General features: G+C 31.8%; 1 protein-coding gene and 2 long non-coding RNA genes across 3 annotated transcripts; all 3 read left to right on the forward strand.

Annotated features, from left to right (window-relative positions):
- Positions 1 to 582: 582 nt before the first annotated feature.
- Positions 583 to 5,340, forward strand: LOC105340224 (uncharacterized). The gene is made up of 6 exons (XM_066081606.1): positions 583 to 1,082; positions 1,276 to 1,468; positions 1,776 to 2,095; positions 2,186 to 2,440; positions 2,602 to 4,506; positions 5,187 to 5,340. Exons 1-4 carry the CDS (start codon positions 707 to 709, stop codon positions 2,269 to 2,271), a joined length of 975 nt encoding a protein of 324 aa, XP_065937678.1. The 5' UTR covers positions 583 to 706; the 3' UTR covers positions 2,272 to 2,440; positions 2,602 to 4,506; positions 5,187 to 5,340.
- Positions 5,341 to 8,870: 3,530 nt separating this feature from the next.
- Positions 8,871 to 13,006, forward strand: LOC117691086 (uncharacterized). Its single transcript, XR_004602870.2, has 3 exons — positions 8,871 to 9,588; positions 12,170 to 12,277; positions 12,834 to 13,006. It is a non-coding gene; the product is annotated as an uncharacterized lncRNA (long non-coding RNA).
- Positions 13,007 to 14,192: 1,186 nt separating this feature from the next.
- Positions 14,193 to 19,878, forward strand: LOC105340245 (uncharacterized). The gene is made up of 6 exons (XR_010712932.1): positions 14,193 to 14,827; positions 15,036 to 15,228; positions 15,645 to 15,958; positions 16,159 to 16,416; positions 16,723 to 18,650; positions 18,821 to 19,878. It is a non-coding gene; the product is annotated as an uncharacterized lncRNA (long non-coding RNA).
- The last annotated feature ends 652 nt before the right edge of the window (positions 19,879 to 20,530 follow it).

Here is a 20,530-nt window from a genome sequence, read left to right on the forward strand (position 1 = left end):
TCTAACAAATTCTACATTTTAACGGAAAGACCCCGAATAAAATGATCATAACAGTCTAAAATTCATTTAAAGAAGATGTCTTGAAATGATGTCAAGTTGAGTTGTGCTCTACAGCACCATGATAGTTTTTAGCTGAAACACTTAATAAAAATCCTGTATAAATTGCCTGTGTAAACAGACTTATTGTTTAGAATAATGCATTGTCCACTGCAGGTTGTTTTAATCAGTTTGAAATATGAAAACCAACACCCATTGTTTTGCTGCGTAACTTACAAAACACCAGTAAAAGAAGCAACACAAAAAAAAACTTGCAGTCCAAAGTGTAGCTACTTCAAATTGACTGTATTAATTCTACAATTTTATCAGAATGGTGAAAACAAGTCTACAAAAATATTTCTTTTATCATCTGCATGTAGGATATGAAAGATGTATAAACTGAATGGTAAACAACTCATGTTTGAAAGATTTATGTCAAGTCAATATCAAAACTTGTCAACTTTGCACAAAAAATAGAAAATAAAGTGTGTTTTCTTCCTCATTCCGATTTGAAAACAAGCAGGAAATCTCTTAAAATCTCTTTCTCAGAATTATGTTCTATACCACTATGATAGCATACATGTAGCACTGACGAAATTCCAGCTTAAAGAGTAGAACTTTCTTCGTACAAGAAGCTTATTTTTACTATTCCAGTACAGATACGTTAAGAATGGCAACAGAAAAAGTATCTCGGTTGATAGAAAAAAAGAGACAAAGCGATACTCCTTTAGGCTTTTGGAGAAGTGAAACCAGTAGCAAACAGAAAACTGAGGAAATATCTGTTTATAACAACTTTTTAATTGGAACTGAAAACGGGGTCACTCCCAGTGACCGAAATCTAAAATACGAAAGTACTTGGCAGGATTTTGATGAAGATGCGTACAATGTCACAAAAGGAAATATGTTTTGTTACGAAGACAAGACAGACTACTTCGATAGTGAGGATGAATACTGGGATAATCTCCGAAACAAAGAAATCAGAGAGGAAATATGTCCCCACTGCCATTCTTATCATCTGCCACGTAGCATACATGATTACGCCGCATGTAAGATGTCTTTATAACATAGAATATATCATGATGTATATTACTTCAAGATAATGAGGAAAGTTGAAGAAGTTTTACGTTTAACTAGATTATAGATATATTTACTGAAATTGGCATGCTTTAAAAAAGGAGTTGTGAAGTAAACAAAAATGATAAATATAGCGTGAAATGTATGTACATTATGTTTGTCCAGGTACTTATGGTGAGGTGTATGATATGTATCCCGCCTTTACTCCCCTTGTTCAAGCATTTGCCAAGGAACACAAATTTGAAATTCACGATATTTATGAAGATGAACTGTGTGTCTATCGAGCGATGTCTGATCAATTCATGATCAATGGATGCCCTGGTCATACAGAGTTATCTCTACGTGAGACTGTTTTTGAGTAAGTATATATACTTCAAGTATGGCTATTCAAGTCGTTTGAAATGCTTAACAAAAACTAAAAGAGTACAGCTAAATATATAACTTTGGGAGTGTGTTTTCAAGTTTTGATTCGCTTCGATGCATGCACGTGATATAAGATTTAGTGTTTGTTATAATACACAACGTTGATAAAAACGTTTCTAATTTCCTGTTGTTTGCTTGGTAAACATATCAATATCTGTAAAAGATTTTGTTTGTCATTATTCTTTTTTTGTCTACATAATACGGTTTTAAGAGACATATTAAACTTAATTTAACTTTTTCAGACACCTGAAAAGAAACCCATCAAACTATGGAATACATGATTCATCCTTTTGTGCAGAAGATTCTTGGGAAACTTCAGTAAAAAGAATAGATAAAACAAGACAGTGGGGTTTTAATACTATTCTACAGGTGTTAGCAGACATTTTTCTGCTGCAAATCAGTATTTTTCGTTTTGGTCACAATGATATTAGACATTCCGTTATAACATCACAACGAACTGAAGATGTGTTGACGAAAAAGATTCACATTTTTCTCGGTCATATTGGAGAGTTTCATTTTTTTAGTCTTCGTCCTTTGACATGGCAGACAGAATTACCTTATAGTAAATCTTTTCTTCATTATAAAAAGATATATACAATATAAACAATAAATGAGTATTTCAAAATATTACGATGCATAATTTTTTTTTCAGAGTCTCAAATACTTCGTTTGTTGGTGACAGGCTCTGAGAAAAATGAAGAGGAAAGAAAAAAACTATTAGACAGAAGATTGGCATAATTGTCGCAAGGACATTTCCCGATGTCAAATTTAACCAAGTATGTCCAATTTGTCTCGCAATGCATTTCATTTCATGAAGCAAGACGTGCACAGCGATCGAAACATACGTATTTTGAACACATTTTCAAATCCTACAGTGGGAGTGACCTACAGATGGAAGAATCCGAAGGCACGTATTTTAATCACTTTTTTTTCATAATTATAACATACCACAATCAAAATAATGACTTTTTAGTGTATATTTAAACAGAATTTCAGTTGCCTACCATGTTTAAGATTATATGTCGAATTTGCTTTTATTCCAATTATTGTCGTATTTAATGTTTGCAGATATTCGAAGAAAACTACTTGAAGATCAGTCGCAAATTGACCCTTTATCGGGAATACATTTGTATCAATTGAGTTTTATTATGAAACATATTTTCCCATATAAAATGTTTCAAGGTGGTTATATGACATATCATTTATTTGTGATTGGTACATGTAAAATATATTATCATTATCTTGGGTCCTTTGCGGACCATAGTTGCTTAATGCTGAGAGACATAAGCCGCATCCAGAAAATTCGCTACTTGCGAAATAAACGAGGAAAATCAGGGAATAAAACAAGGGTTGCTGTTTTAAAGATGGACGTGGTGGCCGTTTACGACAATGATTTGGTAAATGATGAGCCAATGCCTGGACATGTACATGTATTAGTTGACTCCTCAAATACCCATCCTGGATTCTGCAGACTGAGACATTTATCTTCCATGCAATTTGACACTGATGATAACGTTTTGAAAATTGGGTCTGAAATATATCAAAAAGCATACAGAATAACAGACAGATTGCGCTCAGAGGTAGACATAGAAAACCTCAGAAAACTTCACTGTATTGGAATACCATGCTATACGTTTCCCTTTGGTCGTCGTTTGGTAGAAGGAAAAGAAAAATCTGATTTTCCGTCAAGAAAACTCATTGCTTCTATTATCAGAACCGGCTGTACCTTGATTCCCAAACACCACCCTAGAAGCTCGTGTCCAGATGCAGAATGGCAATTTAATTTTTCAATGGCGGAAAACTTGATATTCAATAGTTTTACAGTTGCACAGCGACATGGTTTTCTTGTTCTCAAGGTCCTCCTTGAAAATATGCTGAACCACTTTTCTTTCAAAACAAAGCATCTTAAATCAGTATTTTTTGTGGCGTGTGAAGAAATGCCTTCTAGTGTTTGGGAAACAAATTTCTGTGGGTGTTTACTTTTTGTGTTAGGCTCATTGCTTTCTTGCTTAAAGGCAAGATTCCTTCCGAATTACTTCATACCAGAAAACAACCTCATCGACTGCCATAGTGAATATGATGTCTACACTCTGTGTACTATTGTCGAATACATACGTCTTTTTCCTGCAAATGTCATTCAAATTGTGGCTGAAAAATATGGGTATACATATGGATCAAACCTGATCAAATATGTTCTGTCAAATGTTAAATACAACATCGATAAAACTACAGTGCTTGCATCATTCCATGATCAAGTCGGTCCTCTTACAATTTCAACAGCAAAAATATGGGCTAAAATGGGTTTCTACAGCACATCTCTTGATCTTCTAGAGGATCGATTTGAGCAAAGTCTTTTGATTCCGCAGACGGAGATGAGACAAACATCTTATAGTTTTAGAGATTTTTTGGTGTCAGCGTTGATGGAAATGAAACAGAAAGCCTCTCGTGTCCTTCTTGCACGTACATTTGATATGATAATGGGGTCAAATGTAGAAGATATGATTTTAGAAAAACAAGAAATTTCCCTGCAGATGTATTTACCATGGCCGATAGACCCTAGATTAAGTTGGATCAAGTTTCCATCTGCTGACAGCAGTGATTTAACAACCGTAGCACGATTCTTGTATGAATACAGTAAAAGAGAATATTGGAGGCAAAATAAAGTTCTTGCTGAACTTGCAATAACTACAGCAATTCAATGTATCCAAGAAACATTGAAGAAGGATAATCTTAGCGATGTACGAAAAAAGATGTTAAAGAAAAAGCTCATTGTGTTTTATGTGCATGTTTATTGCGTTTCAACTATGAATTGCAAATTAAGGTCATTGATATATCATATGGAGGACATAGAGAACCTTTGCACTGAATTCCCAGAAATGGCACTGGTGGTCTCATCGATGTGTCGCTATACTAATCAACCTGACAAAACTCGGAAGTATACTGAAATGAGCAGATTAGGCGTTTCTGGAAGGGGTATGTATGTTAATATTACGTACATGTATATAATTTATGGTATATACAACCTCAAGATCCAGGCTATTTACGTTTAATACAGTTTCAATTCTTCAATGCATATACATGTATTACATTCATTTGTACGTTTTGTAGCTATAATTTGCAAATACCCTCAATGAAACAGGCGTAAATTTTATTGTATGCAATAATTTATTATAATCGAATATGTAGAAACTTAATGAACTATAACTTTGTTCGGTCAAGATAAGTCTTATGTAGCTCTTTCAAACTTTTAAAATAAGTGTGATGCCATGTATATTACATTGTGGATGCCATGATGTTGTGGTTTTGGCTGCAGAGGAATGTTCTAATGTGTGGATAAACCTGCTCCGGGAAGTTAGAATATTTTAGCAAAGGATGAAATGTATGAAAAAGTCCTAAGATATTCGATATGTCTGCTGTGGTCGGAAACGAAAAAAAGGTGTTCCGCACGATTTCAAACATTTCATAAATTATATGTTACATTAGAGGCCACCCATTGAATTCATATTGAAAGTAAAACTTGTCACTGCGAATATATGCTTATCGGATAACAAATTAACATAGCATGATGAATAAAGATTATTATAATATTTTTATGAAATTGAAAAAAAAAGTTGATAATTTTTTTACCATGTTTTCTGTATCTTTTTTTGTAGATTCTGACCTTGCTTTAGAGAGTTCCCCCTAAAGCAATTGAGGAGAAAAAAGAAAAAAGTGTTTTAACAAAAGCAAAGACTGTTTCAACAAAAGCACTTTGAATATATTGTAGTTCATTTTTTCGTAGGTGTTATAGTTTATATATATATATATATATATATATATATATATATATATACATATATATATATATATATATATATATATATATATATATATATATATATATATATATATATATATTTATATATATATATATATATATATATATATATGATTTTTTTTCATGATCGATTTTACTGAGGAATTTTACATTTATTTTGTTCATTGCAATTGAGAGAGAGAGAGAGAGAGAGAGAGAGAGAGAGAGAGAGAGAGAGACGTTGAATAAAGTAACACTGGAGATCGATGGCGTGGGATGGGAATTTTTTTTATCACGTTTGGTATGTTTATGTTTTATGATCATGTAGAAAAAATATATTTAACACTTAAACATTCTTATTCTATCTTTTAAGAAAAAAGATTAAAGTAAGAAATACAAACGATAAAAGATAATTTGCTTTTATGCTGTGAATAAGATATTAATTAATTTCTTTTTTCGAGAAAATAAACGTTGAATATATTGCTTCATATAAGTAAACATATCAACTTTTAAACATTCTTTGCTAAAAGGAGATGGATGTACGCAGAAATGTTAAGGCAACTTAAAGGCTAACTAATCGCAAAAAAAAATTAGTTCTTAAAAAAGCTTTTGTCAAAATGCATGACATATTTATTATATTTTTGAATAAGCAAGGTTATATGTACACTAAAAAAGTTTTTTGGAATGAAGTAGCAATTTGAAGCTATCATGTCACGGTTTTAACGCGACATTCATCAAAATATCACAAATACCATAATGAACTTATATAAAAAAAACTCCCCCAAAGTCTATATACATAAAGATAATATAAACTGATCGGCAAATAGTTTACAGTAATCAATACTGATGATGAAGTTTAGCTGTTCATTACATATAATAAACAATTGTAATTGTTTTCCGATAAAGTGTTATCTTCATGTATTTTGGTTAAAATGCAATATATTGTTTCTTAAGGTAAGGTTTGCATCTTGCATTTTTTCATTTTTTTTTTTAAATTGCACCAAAGTTATACACCATTCTCTTCACTAAACTCGAGTCTTTCTTCTTAGTGATTTTGCTAAACTTGTTTTAAAACCATGATTGTCAAAATTCATGATTACAACTGTGATTTTGATCAAATGTAAACAAATTCATTTTCTCTATGACTTGATTGAGGGTTCTTTATGCCAAAAAGATCATGTGTTGATGTGACTATTTATCGCATGATTTGCATCTATATTTTATTTAAGTATATAAAATTACAATAAAATAAAATGCAACACAAGTCATAAATGTGGACTACTTTCGTTTAAACGAAAATGACTTGAATTTATGCAGCGATAATAATTATAAATAAATATATATATATATATATATATATATATATATATATATATATATATAATCTGATGTTTCTAAAACAAGAAGTTGCAGTCCTTCTGTTTTGTGGAAATTCAAAAAATGATTGTGACCGGTGACCTTTTTTATGGTAAACTACAAAACCCTGCAAAACAACCCCCCCATAAAAATCAAACAAAAAAACCCCCTAAATTCAAAGTTTTTGACTTTCTTATTTTAGATAATTTATCACAGAGTCAAGAGACACTTTTCGGGCATTCTAATTTGTTTTTCTTCTGATACATTGTTTATGCCTCTTTCATCCATCAAACTGTAGTCAGTGTAGTGCGTACTCCTTTGTGACAGTCTCTTTCATACACACTGGCAAAGAAAGATCTGGTCGATTTATAAAAAAATGTTTTATTTCCTTACCTTAAATCTATGTTGCTGAATAAAGAAATAACAATGCCTGATGTTTCTTGATTTTTTGCTTGGTCCCAACTTGTTATTTTTATGTTACAGGGTGAAAGGGTGAAATAAAGGGTGATTATATTCTGTGCGCTAGATTTATAAACTACACAGAAGGACAAAAGAATCTGGGTGAAACTGAATCAACTGTTCGTATAAGGTCCAGAGGGCAAAGTACTAAAATGACCGACTCTATCTAAATTAGCTTATAAACCTTACTCTTTGTATTATCAACATCGCCCCATTCATTAAAAAATGTGACTTTTAGTCACACCCGGGTTGGGGCTGCATTGTGATGATTACTCGAACTTCTTCAATGTCACAACAACTAATATAAGGCTATCTTCAGTCATAAACAAGTTTTCATTTACATATTTTGATTTAAAGTTTAACATTTAAATTCTCTCCCACAATTTAATTTACTTAGTATAACAGGCTTTACCTCAACCCTTCAAGAATGTTCCAGGGTCACAGGCGAAAACATTTTTATTATATGTTTGATACAAGATATAACATTGTTGCACCTCTTATATGAAAAAAGGTGCGCGCCTTTTTCATATTTCCTGTATAAATTTAATTTTAAGTTTGCTAAGTTAACTAAACCTTTGTAAATTTAATAATGTTTGCAGAGACTAGAATCATGTAAAAGTTTAAATACAATGACTTTGATTAAAAAGAAAAAAACTGAGGGACACTATTACACGGTTTACAATTTAGTGCTTGGATAAAAAGTTTGAAAATTATCATGCTGGGTTGGGAATTTCTAGATATGAATCATCACTTCATGTTTTGCCAAATCCTGAAGTAAAATTAACTTAAGTAGATTCAAATTGGTACCGCATGGAACAGTAATCCTCAGATGGGAAGTTGTTAGATTATCATCGTACAAGTTTCTCATTCGTTGTCATGGTTAATATTTATACAATTTATTTTACACACGTAACGTTATTACTTTTATTGTGTTGAGTATTTATTTAAATTTAGAATTAAACTCAAGAAAAGTTTTTAAGTTTGCTTTGCTTATTGTTACTTGGTTTGTTGTTTACATGTAACTCTAACATCTCGAGTAGCAAAAACTGTTTAGAAACAGTTAGAGATATGTTCACACCATTGATAGAATAACATGCATACATTTTTTAGCTCATCTAAACCGAAGGTTATCCGTCGTCTTGTCCGTCTGTAATCTTTTCACAATTTGAGTTCTTCTGTAAAATTACTGAGCCAAAAACCAAATTTGGTAAAAAGCATTTTTATTGAAAGGGGATTCTTAATTGTTAAAATGAAGGATGAAACCCTTTTTACAGGGGAGATAGTCGGAAAAGAATAAGAATATGGTGTGTGTGTCTTTAAAATCTTCTTCTCAACTGCACCAAAAAGCCAATATTAACACAAAAGCTTTTATATATAGTGAAGATTCTATATTGTTATTCTTATATTGTTAAAATCGTGACCCCGGACAACAAATAGGACTCCAGGTGGGTTCAAAGTTTAACATAGAGATACATGGGGAAAATGTTTAGAAATCTTTTTCTCAAGAACCACTGCACCAGAAAATTAATGCTAATATTTACACAAAAGCTTGTTTATATAGGGAGGATTCTATATTGCAAAAATCGTGACCCCCGGACAAAAACTAGGGCGCCAAGTGGGGTTCAACGTTTAACATAGAAATACATAGGACAAATGTTTAAAAATCTCCTCAAGAACCGCTGCACCAAAAATGTCAATATAAATGTATATTTAAAAGCTTATACCCAGATAGCAAGCTTACGTTGGCCCAACGTTGGCTTATGGTTGTAAGGTTGGCAACATATCGCTGTTGGTAGAACGACGTTGGACCAACATTGGACCAACCTTGTATTTATCATTGTTGGTGCATTGGCATCGTTCCAATATTGGATCAACGTAGTTCATCCAACGTTGGTACATAAACATTGTACCAACGTTAGGCCAATATCAAATTGATCGGTGGGCGCGAATACACTGCACCGATGTCGGGCCGACGGACTAAAATTTGTGTTTTGAATTTTTATATAAATGATTATAAATCTATTTTACAGATAAACAAAGTATATAATTTAAAACTGGCGTGTCTTTGAAAAAACTATTGACTAAAAGTCTTTTATAATTAAAAATCTTTAGATTAATTTAGATTTATATTATATTGAATACATTATAAATATATAATGGTTACTATAAATATAAATGTATTTAAATTAATTTCAGATTTAGAATTTTAGTTGTTTAATTTTTTTTAAAATGTACATGACTTTATTATGTGTGTCCATCATGAAGCATTTTACTTGTCTACACTTTGAATGAAATACAGTATCAATGCATAGTATCAATGCATAGTAACATTTCTGCACTCGTGAATGAAACATTACCGCCAATAGAACTGTGATGTCATTTTTGACAAATCCATCAGAGTAACTTGATCTTATGCTATCATCATGGCTGCCTGCAGGAATAATGTAAGTATATTTTATGAAGTATTATTATCCGTATTTGATAATCAGGAAATGTCCTTTTCACAACGCCTATCCCTTATTACCCTTTTATTCAAGAAAGGAGATAAAACCGATTTAAAAAACTATAGACCGTTAAGTTTGACAAATACAGATTATAAAATTATTGCCTTCATATTTGCAAGACGATTACAAAAAGTTATTGATAAATTAATTAGTAAAGAGCAATCAGCATACATCAAAGGGCGATTAATTGGAATAAATGCTAAAGTTGTCTTAGATATTTATGAATATTGCATGGAACATGCAAATGATGGTATTCTTTTATTTATAGATTTTGAAAAAGCGTTCGATTCGGTGGAATGGATTTTCTTATTTCACGTTCTTAAACAATTTAATTTTGGGGATAATTTTATTACCTGGGTAAACATTTTGTACACAAATCCAATCTTTAGAATTAAAAATAATGGTTGGGTTTCAAAAACTTGCTCGATGTCTAGAGGAATAAGACAGGGTTGTCCTATTTCAGCTTTGTTGTATTTATTCGTAGCAGAAATATTATCTTTGAAACTAAAAAACAATAATCAAATTAAAGGCATTCAACTTAATAACTCATCCACAGAAATAAAAAATTTACAACACGCAGATGATGTAACTCTAGCTTTGAGAAATATAAAGTCACTAGAAAAGGCAATCGAAACTGTTGACAATTTTTGCAATCATGCTGGATCAAAAATTAATAAGAAAAAAACGCAGTGCATACTTTTAGGGAATCTCAAAGACAGGTACACAGAAGTTTGTGATATTAGTGTTACCAACAATGCTGTTCGTTGTTTAGGTATCTTTATTGGTCATAACAAAGAACAATGTTATAATTTTAATTGGTTAAAAATCTATGAAGATATGGAGAAATTATTTGAATCATGGAAGAAAAGAAAGTTAACGATTTTTGGAAAAACATGTGTTGTTAACTCCTTAGCCGTATCAAAATTAATATATGTTGGTTCAATCTTACCTATTCCAGAAAACGATTTAATGAAAAAAATGAAAAATAGTATTTTTAACTTTATATGGAATAAACGTGATAGAATTAAGAGAGAAACAGTAATAGGAAAACAAGGAAATGGTGGTTTAGGTTTAGTAGATATAGAGCTAAAACTAGAGGCTATTAAGGCATCATGGGTTAAACGATTGATTGATGAATCCAATGTCATTAATAACATTGTAAACAGCTATTTGAATGTAATTAACATAGATTTGAATAATATGCTCACACTGTCTGAAACAAAAACCGAAAATTTTACAATAATATCTAAATTGCCCATTTTTTATAAAGAAATATTTAGTTACTTTAATGAATGTAAAAAGACAATGGATGTATCTAATTTATCAGACATCAAGTTTGCACGGCAGCCATTGTGGAATAACAATTTGTTTCAATACAAGGGCAAAACATTATGTTTTCAGAATTGGATAGCGAGTAATATTTTGTATGTAAAAGATGTATTTAATGAAAATGGTGTGTTTAAATCATAACAGGAATTTTCAGATATTCTGTCAAATAAATCCAATTGGTTGTGTGAATATAATATAATTCGAAATGTAATGAAGAACAAGAGTATTTTGTTTGATATGAAATGCTGTGTTTTTACTTGAACAGACTTTGTAAATACATTCAATTTTCATAACGGTGTTCATTGTATCTTAGAGAAAAAATGTAATTTTTACTACGAAAATATGTTGTCAAGAAAGTTTAAACCTGCTTGCCATCAATCTTATTTAAGCAGAAATTATTGTGTAAATAAAGAGTATTGGCCAAGCATCTATGCAAATAAGATAAAGAACATGTATGACAAGCGTTTAAGTGAATTCAATTACAACCTGCTTAACAATATCTTATGTACCAATTCTTTTTTGCAAAAATGTAAAATAAGACAAAATGCAAAATGTGACTATTGTGACATCTCAAATGAAGATATTAAACATCTTATTTTTGATTGTGATAATGTCAAACAGATATGGCATAATTTGAACAATGCTTTAAATTTTACTGTTAAATGGAAACATGTTGTAATTGGTTTTTATGTTGAAACTAACCCAAAAGTATTGTTTTATAATACAATTATATCTTATATAGCTTTTAAGATATACAAATTCAAAATGGGATGTAGAATAAAAAACGAGTGTCAAGATAGTTTAGAATTAAAACAATTTGTTAAAAATTCTTTATTTAAGGATATGGAAATCATGCTAGATTTTTCAAACCTGAATTTGTTTAAATATATGGTAAAGCGTTTGACAAACCTGTTATAAATTACTTTTGTTCTGTTATTCTCATTATTATTATAATGATGCCAATTTTCCTAATACCCGGGATATCTGGCTTTTGTAAATGGGTATTGTTGTTGAAGTGAAATAAAGCGTAATTAAAAAAATATATATATATTTACATTTAAATAAAAAAAAAGTATGAAGATGTTCTTTTACAGATTGTAATTATATATGGGTGATTATTATACAATAATGTTCTCAGAACTTTGAAATGAAAATTTGAAAGCAAATTAATGGCAATTTCCTTGTACTACAGACATCCTCCTGCTGATGTTCTAACTCGGTGATATGGCTGTCTCCTATATTATTTGTGAAGATGAATAGAACCATGCAGTTTATCGGCTCAAGTTAAGGAACATCTGAGGTAACTGAATTTAATATTATGATAGGCCCAATAATTAATATTTGGGGTAGGAATTAAAGACAAATTTTTTTATCATGAATGTGAGATGATCAGAATATGTTAGGGCAAACTGATATAATTGTCCTCAATGCAGCTTTAAAAAATACATCTGTCGTTTGTTTTTATGATAAATCATCGGCATGATATTTGCTGATAATATTAGATCAGAAGCTGTGTGTCTTGCACGGATCTAAAGAATGTCGGATATAAACAGACCCCCCCCCCCCCCCTGCGCCCCTAGCCTCCTCCCCGGAAAATTCAAATTGACTTATTCACAGTAAAAAAGCTGTAATATTGCATATTGAAACTTTGCACAGTAAAATAAGCCCCCTTCTCGCAAACAAATTAATTGTTGGATTGAAAACTAAATTTAATAAGACACAATAATGTATTACATTTTTTTAAATCGTTATATATTGAGGATTTTTTCTGCATTATTATTTTTATAATGTAAATGCAATTCTATTTATATCAATTTATTTTTTCCATTTTATATGATTATTTTTGTAATTTACAGCAGCATATTGCGAAAACGGGCTTTTGAAGTCATCAACGAGGTCAGAACTAGAGAACTAAACTGGAACTGAACTAAAGATAGTGACCAAACGCATTTATTGTGATGCGTTCTTCATCTGAGTTGGAAAGGGGATGAATATAGGAGTAAAGAAAACAAATGAAGAAGATTGAAGGTATGTGTATAGATAGACTATAAAAAAACATTTGAAAATTTGAATATTAATTATATTTCTGTGAGAAAACAATAAAGATTAGACTTACTGTTAATCTTTGTGAGATTGTTTTATAAGGACAAAGTTTGGGGAATATTGGTTGGATTAAATCGTTGCCCCAACATTGGGCCAACATTAAAACTGTCAATCTACTGACAATGGGCCAACGTCACGCCAGCGTGTTGGTGCAATGTTGCGCCGATGAGCAAAATTACATTGGGCTGATGTTATTTTCTGACATTGGGCCCACATAAATGATAACATTTGGCCAACGCTGGGCCAATATAAGCTTGTTATCTGGGTATATATAGTGAAGATTCAAAATTGTTAAAACTGTGACCCCTGGACCAAAACTGGGACCTCAGACGGTGATTAAAGTTTAACGTATATAGGAATATATTTCTTACGAACTACAAATCAACAGTTTGGTACATTACTTTCATACATCCTTGGCTATTGTAGGTTCCAAATTGTTAAAACCGTCACCCCCGAACCAACACAGGGGCCTCGGAAGAGGATCAAAGTTGAACATAGAAGTATATAGGAAGTGTTTAAAAATCTTATTCTCGTGAACTACAATGCTACAGTTTGTGAGGTCATTATTCAAGCATCCTCAATTTGTGAAGATTCTAAATCGTAGAAGCCGTGATCCCCAGACCACTACTGGGTCCCAGAAAGTTGTTCAAAGTTACAAAAGGAAATAGCATATGCTACAAAATAGACTGTTACAAGGAACTGTTGTTCAGGTGAGCGATGTGACCAATAGGTCTCTTGTGTTTTCAATAAATCTTTAGAAAATAATCTTTTGTAGGAAAAACTTGAAAAAGTTCAACAAAAACTATAGGCAAACGGGTTAACAAAGTTTTAATCTTTACATTCTCAATTACTTATACATCATACACAAAACTGTACAATTTAGATATTGGTTTCAATTGCAAAATTAATATGTATCAATGCGTGTTGAAATTGAATGAACTCATTCATAAATATACAAAATATTTTGTAATTTTTGAAAACCATGCTACATTAGTAACCCTGAAAATTTTCTTTGCATCCTGCTTTTATAAAAACCTCATTGTACTCTGTTATTTTAGCATAAGTATCAATTAAGCATGAACCTTTGCTTTAGATAATGCGATTAACGGGAACTGATGCATTGTGTTATTTTTGTCCTTAACTGTAATTATAACTTCCTTCGTTTACTAGGTGAATGTGAATTTGAAAATTGCTGCACAAAATTTGGAACAAACATTCTCGCAGTTGGGAAGCCCAGTCATGCTTTTATTAGTATTACACCAACTACGGATCGCTTTCCGCTGATTTCTTAAGTATATGATCATCTGTGTGTCTAGCAAAACATTCACCATGTCGCTTGTAAATATCACTCAGTTTATTGAGAAAGAGAGGCAGTCCGGAACTCCTAATGAATTCTGGAAGAGTGAAAATAATAGTGAGCACAGGGTTAATACACAATCTGTTTTTGACAATTGTTTAACTGCTACTTCACATTTCGTTTCCGATGACCAACGGTTAAAGAGTATTTCTGAGAGTACCAAGAGTAATGAAGGTACAAGAAATGATGGGAATTTAACCGGAAACCTTGAAAAAGATTTAGAGAGTAGTGCAAATTGTTTTCCGTCTTGTGATGATTTAGACGAGACAGATTATTTTGATAGTGAAGATGAATACTGGGATTCTCTTAGAAGCAAAAACATTGAGGAAGAGCTATGTGCCTACTGTCTTTGCCATCATATACCACGAAGCGTTGAAGAAAGCGAATATTGTAAGTTTCCTATTACAGAAAATACCTTTGCCTATTCCTTTGCATCATTTAAAGTTAACACATTAAAACATAAAACCGATACATTGTCCATTTGCTACCGATAAAAAACCCACTAACATAATTTTCAATGCTATATTAAAGTAACGCTTAGAATTAAACGGGGGAAATTTTCAATAATGATATTAACATACACTATATTTGTTCTCAGGCCCTCTTGAAGAAGTTTATGATATGTATCCAGCTTTTACACGAGTTGTTCAGAAGTTTGCAAAAGAAAACAATTTCGAAATACACGATGTATATGGAGACGATACCTGTCTGTTCCGTGCAATTGCTGATCAATTTGAGATAAATGGATGCCCTGGACATACAGAGCTATCTTTACGTCAGACAGCTATTGAGTAACTTTTTTGCATTTTTAGAACGGTCATTTAATATACATTAGTGTGTTAACACAAAAAAACATTAAAATTAAATGTATTTTTATACATGTACCCAGTATGTGCGGTTTAAGTATCATACTGGTTTAGACGGTTATAAATGGGATATATAAAAGATAAGGATTTGATTTCTTGTTAGCATGTAATCTGATTGGGATAATAAATCGCTAAAGACAGGTAATAAAGACAGTGTTCTGTTTAACGATTAAAGAACGAATTCATTTAAAAGTTGGACCAGATATCTAAACAGTTAATTTTTAAAGATATATTCAATTCATCTTACGATCTAAAGAATAAAAAAAAAGTTGTGGCAAAAGAAAAAAAATGTCTGACTATATAGCCTGGACTCAAATTAAAACGACATTTATCTATTTCAGTCAAATGAGAGGAGATCCCAAAAGGTATGGATCACATCTTTTATCTTCCCATGTAGAAGATACGTTGGAAGAATATTTACAAAAAATGCAAAAAGCAACGAAATGGGACAATCATCCTATATTACAGGCCTTGGCTGACGTTTTTGTCTTGGAAATTTACGTTTTCTACTTTGTTGATAGTCAAAGCAAGCATTCGGTAATAACTTCAAAGACAAATGCAACAGGAGAGAAATTTCACATGTATCTAGGTTGTAACGAGGAAGCACATTTTTTTAGCCTTCGTCCATTGCAGTGGATGACGGAATTGCCTTATAGTAAGATTTGAGTTTTCTTAACTTTTTCTTCTTTTCTTATAAATTGATATTTTTAGATCTTGTACTATTTTTTGCTTAATTTTACAAATATCTAATTATAAACTACTAATCTCAATATGATATTATTTGGATTATGCACTCATAAAATTCTGGCATGTAACTTTCATCATAAATATTTCAAATTGTGATAATATTTTTAGGGGCCCAGATATATCGAATGCTTGTCGTATGCACGGAGAAAAAATTTGAGGAAAGAAGACAACTTCTACATAACAAGATGGCTGTTGTTTCTCAAGGACACTTTCCGAAAGATCATTTAGCCAACTGTTTTAAGTACGTCTTGCAGCTTATTCAGAACGAGACAAGTCATCTAAGACTAACGAATGATACAAATGTCGAGCGGAGCTATATCTTTGAATCATACAGTGGGAAAGATCTAGAGCCTGAAGAATCAGGAGGTGCGTATACTATAAGAATCAACTTCAAAATTCACTGGATTTTTTTAAAGGAGGGTGGGTTGTTAATAAATTACCCATTATATATACCTATAAATTCTAATTATGAATTGTTTTGCTATGAACTATTATTTAGTAAAAACAATTGCATAAATGTTCGGTGTTTACGGTTCAAAAGGGGAACAATATAGGTTAAAAATGACTGCAGCCATCCATTTCTTTTAGACACCATTTGTAATTGAAGAATGAGAAGCATTCTAAACAATCATTTCAGCAAATGATGATTTTATTTTTTTTATAAATTTACAGAAATCAGAAGAAAATTGGTTGACAACGGCTTTCAAGTTGATAGCGTGTCAGGAATACCTTTGCTTCACTTGAATTTTATCATAAAACACATATTTCCATATACTATGTTTTATGGAGTTCGAATGAAACCCCCTTTGTTAAGAATTGGTGAGATTTATTTTCATCATGTTTGCCATTTTTCAAATCCACAAAGCATAACCCTGCGAGACATATCTCGCACACAGAAGATGATTAAATTGCAAATGAAAAGACAACCTAAAATCTCTTACATGATTGTTGTTCTGACAAGAAACAAAAAAGCGATATACGACAATGATTTTGTTGCTGATGATGCCCAGGTCGATCATGTATTTATTGATTCTTCAAATACCCTCCCTGGATATTGTCGACTTAGACTCGCTTCATCTCTAAATTTTGCAGATGAAAATGTTGTACGGATTGGTTCGAATATTTATCAAAAAGCTTTTCAAATTACTGAGACCTTGCGGTCACAAGTAGATGTAGGACGCAGAAGAAAAGTTCAATACATTGGAGTGCCATGCAAATCTTTTCCATTTGTTCGTCGTTGGAAGGAAAATAAAAGATCCGATTTTCCCTCAGGTACCGTTATTGACTCTATCGTTAAAAACGGTTGTACTTTGATACCTAATCCCCATCCGAAAAGTACACGTCCGGATTTAGAATGGGAATTCAATTTTTCAATTGCAGAAACCTTGATTTTTAATAGTTTAACAGATGGTCAGATGCATGGCTTTCTTGTCCTTAATGTGCTGCTGGAGAATATGATCAATCACCTACATGTACCATTTCAGACACAACATTTAGTTGCAGTGTTTTTCCTGGCTTGCGAAGAATTGTCTTGTAGAGCCTGGGATGTTAACTTTAGTGGATGTTTTTTGTATGTTCTAGGGTCATTGCTGTCATTTTTAAAGGCAAACTTTCTTCCTGATTATTTCATACCAGAAAGGAATCTTATTGACTCTCACAGAAAAGATGATATTGGCACATTGTGTTGTATTGTGGAATATATTCGGTTGTTTCCTGCATGTGCTGTTCAAATTGTCGCAGAGAAATACGGATATACATATGGGACTAATCTGATAAAGCGTATATTGTTGAATAGGGAATATTTTCCCGATAGAACAAAATTTCCTGTAATATTTGATGAATCATTTGGACCACTAACAATTGCCACTGCAAAAACAATGGCAAAAATGGGATTTTACGATGCATCTATTCAAATATTGGAAAACCGATTTGAACAAAGCCTTTTGACTCCACAATCGCTATTAAGACAATCATCTTTTAATTTTAGCGATTTCTTCATGTCGGCTCTAATGGAAATAAAACAACAGTCATCCCGTGTCAATTTGGCACGTATATTTGACCTGAAGATGGGATCAAATATATCAGATTTAGTTATTGAAACAGGAAGGGGGTCACTGCAAGCTTATTTGCCTTGGGCAGTTGATGCAAGAATAGGCTGGATCAAAGTTCCACTCGACAAAACCGGCAATTTGATTGAAATAGCAAGTTTCTTATATGGATACAGTAAGTCGGAATATTGGAAAAGAAACGCAATACTTGCTGAAATAGCTGTAACTACATCAATTAGATGTATTCAAGAAACGCTGAAGGAAAATAATCTCAATGTTGAAAGTATCAGAGATTTGGGTTTAAGCGCAGAGGTCAAAGATGAAAACCGAACCTTACAGAGAAAGCTCATTCCTCTGTTTGTACATCTTTACTGCGTTTCATTGTTAGATTATGAGATATATCCCTTGCTTGATTATTTGGATGATATAGAGGACATCTGCAACTTATTTCCAGAAATGGCTGGGGTGGTATCTTTGATGTTCAGCGATGCATTTAAACCAGAAAAAAGTTTGAAGTATGCCAAAATGATGAATGCTTACTTTCAAGACAGAGTACGTATTGTATCTATACATGACGATAGTTAAGCAAACGGTTTGAGTTATTTAATAGATACATGATTTTTTTCATAAGATAGATTTTGTTAACATTTAAAATGCTGGTTTGGAAGAATGTTATTTAAACCAAGATGTGTGACCATAACGTATGTACAATTATTTTTTAGGACGCAACTGCATAAAGACTTAAGGAATTGAATTCACAGTTCTCGTAGAAAGGCATGACAATGTACTGTTTAGAACATGATGCCAGATTTATATTTTACATTATGATGCAACCTCTGGGAACACAAAAGATGTCAAAATCCGTTTACATAGATTCTGCAGTGTGCATTAATACAGCTGATAACTTTTCGACTACTCGCTCGTTTATCTCTTAAACATACTTTGCAGAATTATATATTTTTTAATGTCAATCAATTTTATATTTTCAATGGTCTTGCATTGTAGATAAATATCCTTTTATATTTTTAAAATTGTTAATCATAATAGTTTTTATCCCAAACGTTTTAATTGGCTGAGCAATATATAACCTGATTCAGTAAAAAAATCGAAAGCAACTTAGAATTGAATTTAATAATGTAATTTGTTTTTACTCCGTTTGATAGTACATATATGTGTACTATTAAACAGAGTCATGTGTCATTTGATTAAGCTACGTTTGTGATATATTCTCTTTTTGCAAAAAAGAAGAGAATAATATTTGAAATAGAAGTACATGTAAGTGTCATTTGATTGACCACATTTTTAATCCTTAATGCTGAAAATAACGATAATAACACGAACTGACATTACTTCAAAATATTAAGTAGAAAATATTTTATTTGATTGGTACAATAATTTATTGAAATTGTATTTCAATTGCGAGAAAATGGCATGCAGTTATTAATACAGCAAATATAATCATGATATCTCACCTCTAAATAAAAAACGTTTTACACATTGAATTTGATAAATTAGAGAGTTTTACATGTACCCCTTCAAATATGATTGTTGATGTTGATTTTCATAGTGTTTACTTCACTAGGCTAATTTTTGTTTCGTTAATTAAATTAATTACTCTGAAGTGCATGCAACATAAACTGAAACAAGGTAATATGATTTAGATTTGGAAACGTTCACGAGCTTCATTAACATATGTTTGTACATTATGTATGTGCGTCTGCAATGTTGTATTAACAGCACAACACTCAATATCAAGTTTAATTTATTGCCCGTTTTGATTATTTTGCGATTCATGAGATCAAAGTTTTATGTATAAAAATTTATGATGAAAATATCAATATGATGTTTCATTATTAATTAAGGATGTTAATTTGTGGGTAAGGGTTACCTACGTCAAAGTCGAGAATTGACTGTGCGATAAACCAAATGAAGAAACAAAACGTAATTTTTACTAGGTATATCATAAATTGACAGCGAAGAGATAAACACCTACTCCATGAGTTATAACCCATCGCAAAAGAGTTTATGTATGCTGCTTATTTTGCCTAAAAAAAAAAACAAAAAAGTGTGCAGCATGTATGAGTAAATCGACCGCGGGTCATTATTCTACGTTGAATAATGCCCCCCCCCCCCCAGTTATTATTCTACGGGGTTCAATATTCTGCTTTACCCCGGCAAATCCGGCGTGTCGGTTTAATTGATTAATATTTGAAATCACTATATATATCTGTTTTCATGGTTCCCATTACTTGCAGAATTGTCAGTATATCAGAGTGATTATACCACACGTTTATACCGTTTACAATGTCAAGTGTAATTATTCCGCCATAAACCTTTATTTCTCATATATACAATAGTTTGAAAAACGGCATCCAAAGAGAATGAATTCTGTGTCTTTTATTTAAGTACATGTACATCAAAATGACCCTAAT

This window comes from Magallana gigas, chromosome 4 (genome assembly GCF_963853765.1).
Source record: "Magallana gigas chromosome 4, xbMagGiga1.1, whole genome shotgun sequence".
In the NCBI taxonomy this organism is placed as follows: domain Eukaryota; kingdom Metazoa; phylum Mollusca; class Bivalvia; order Ostreida; family Ostreidae; genus Magallana; species Magallana gigas.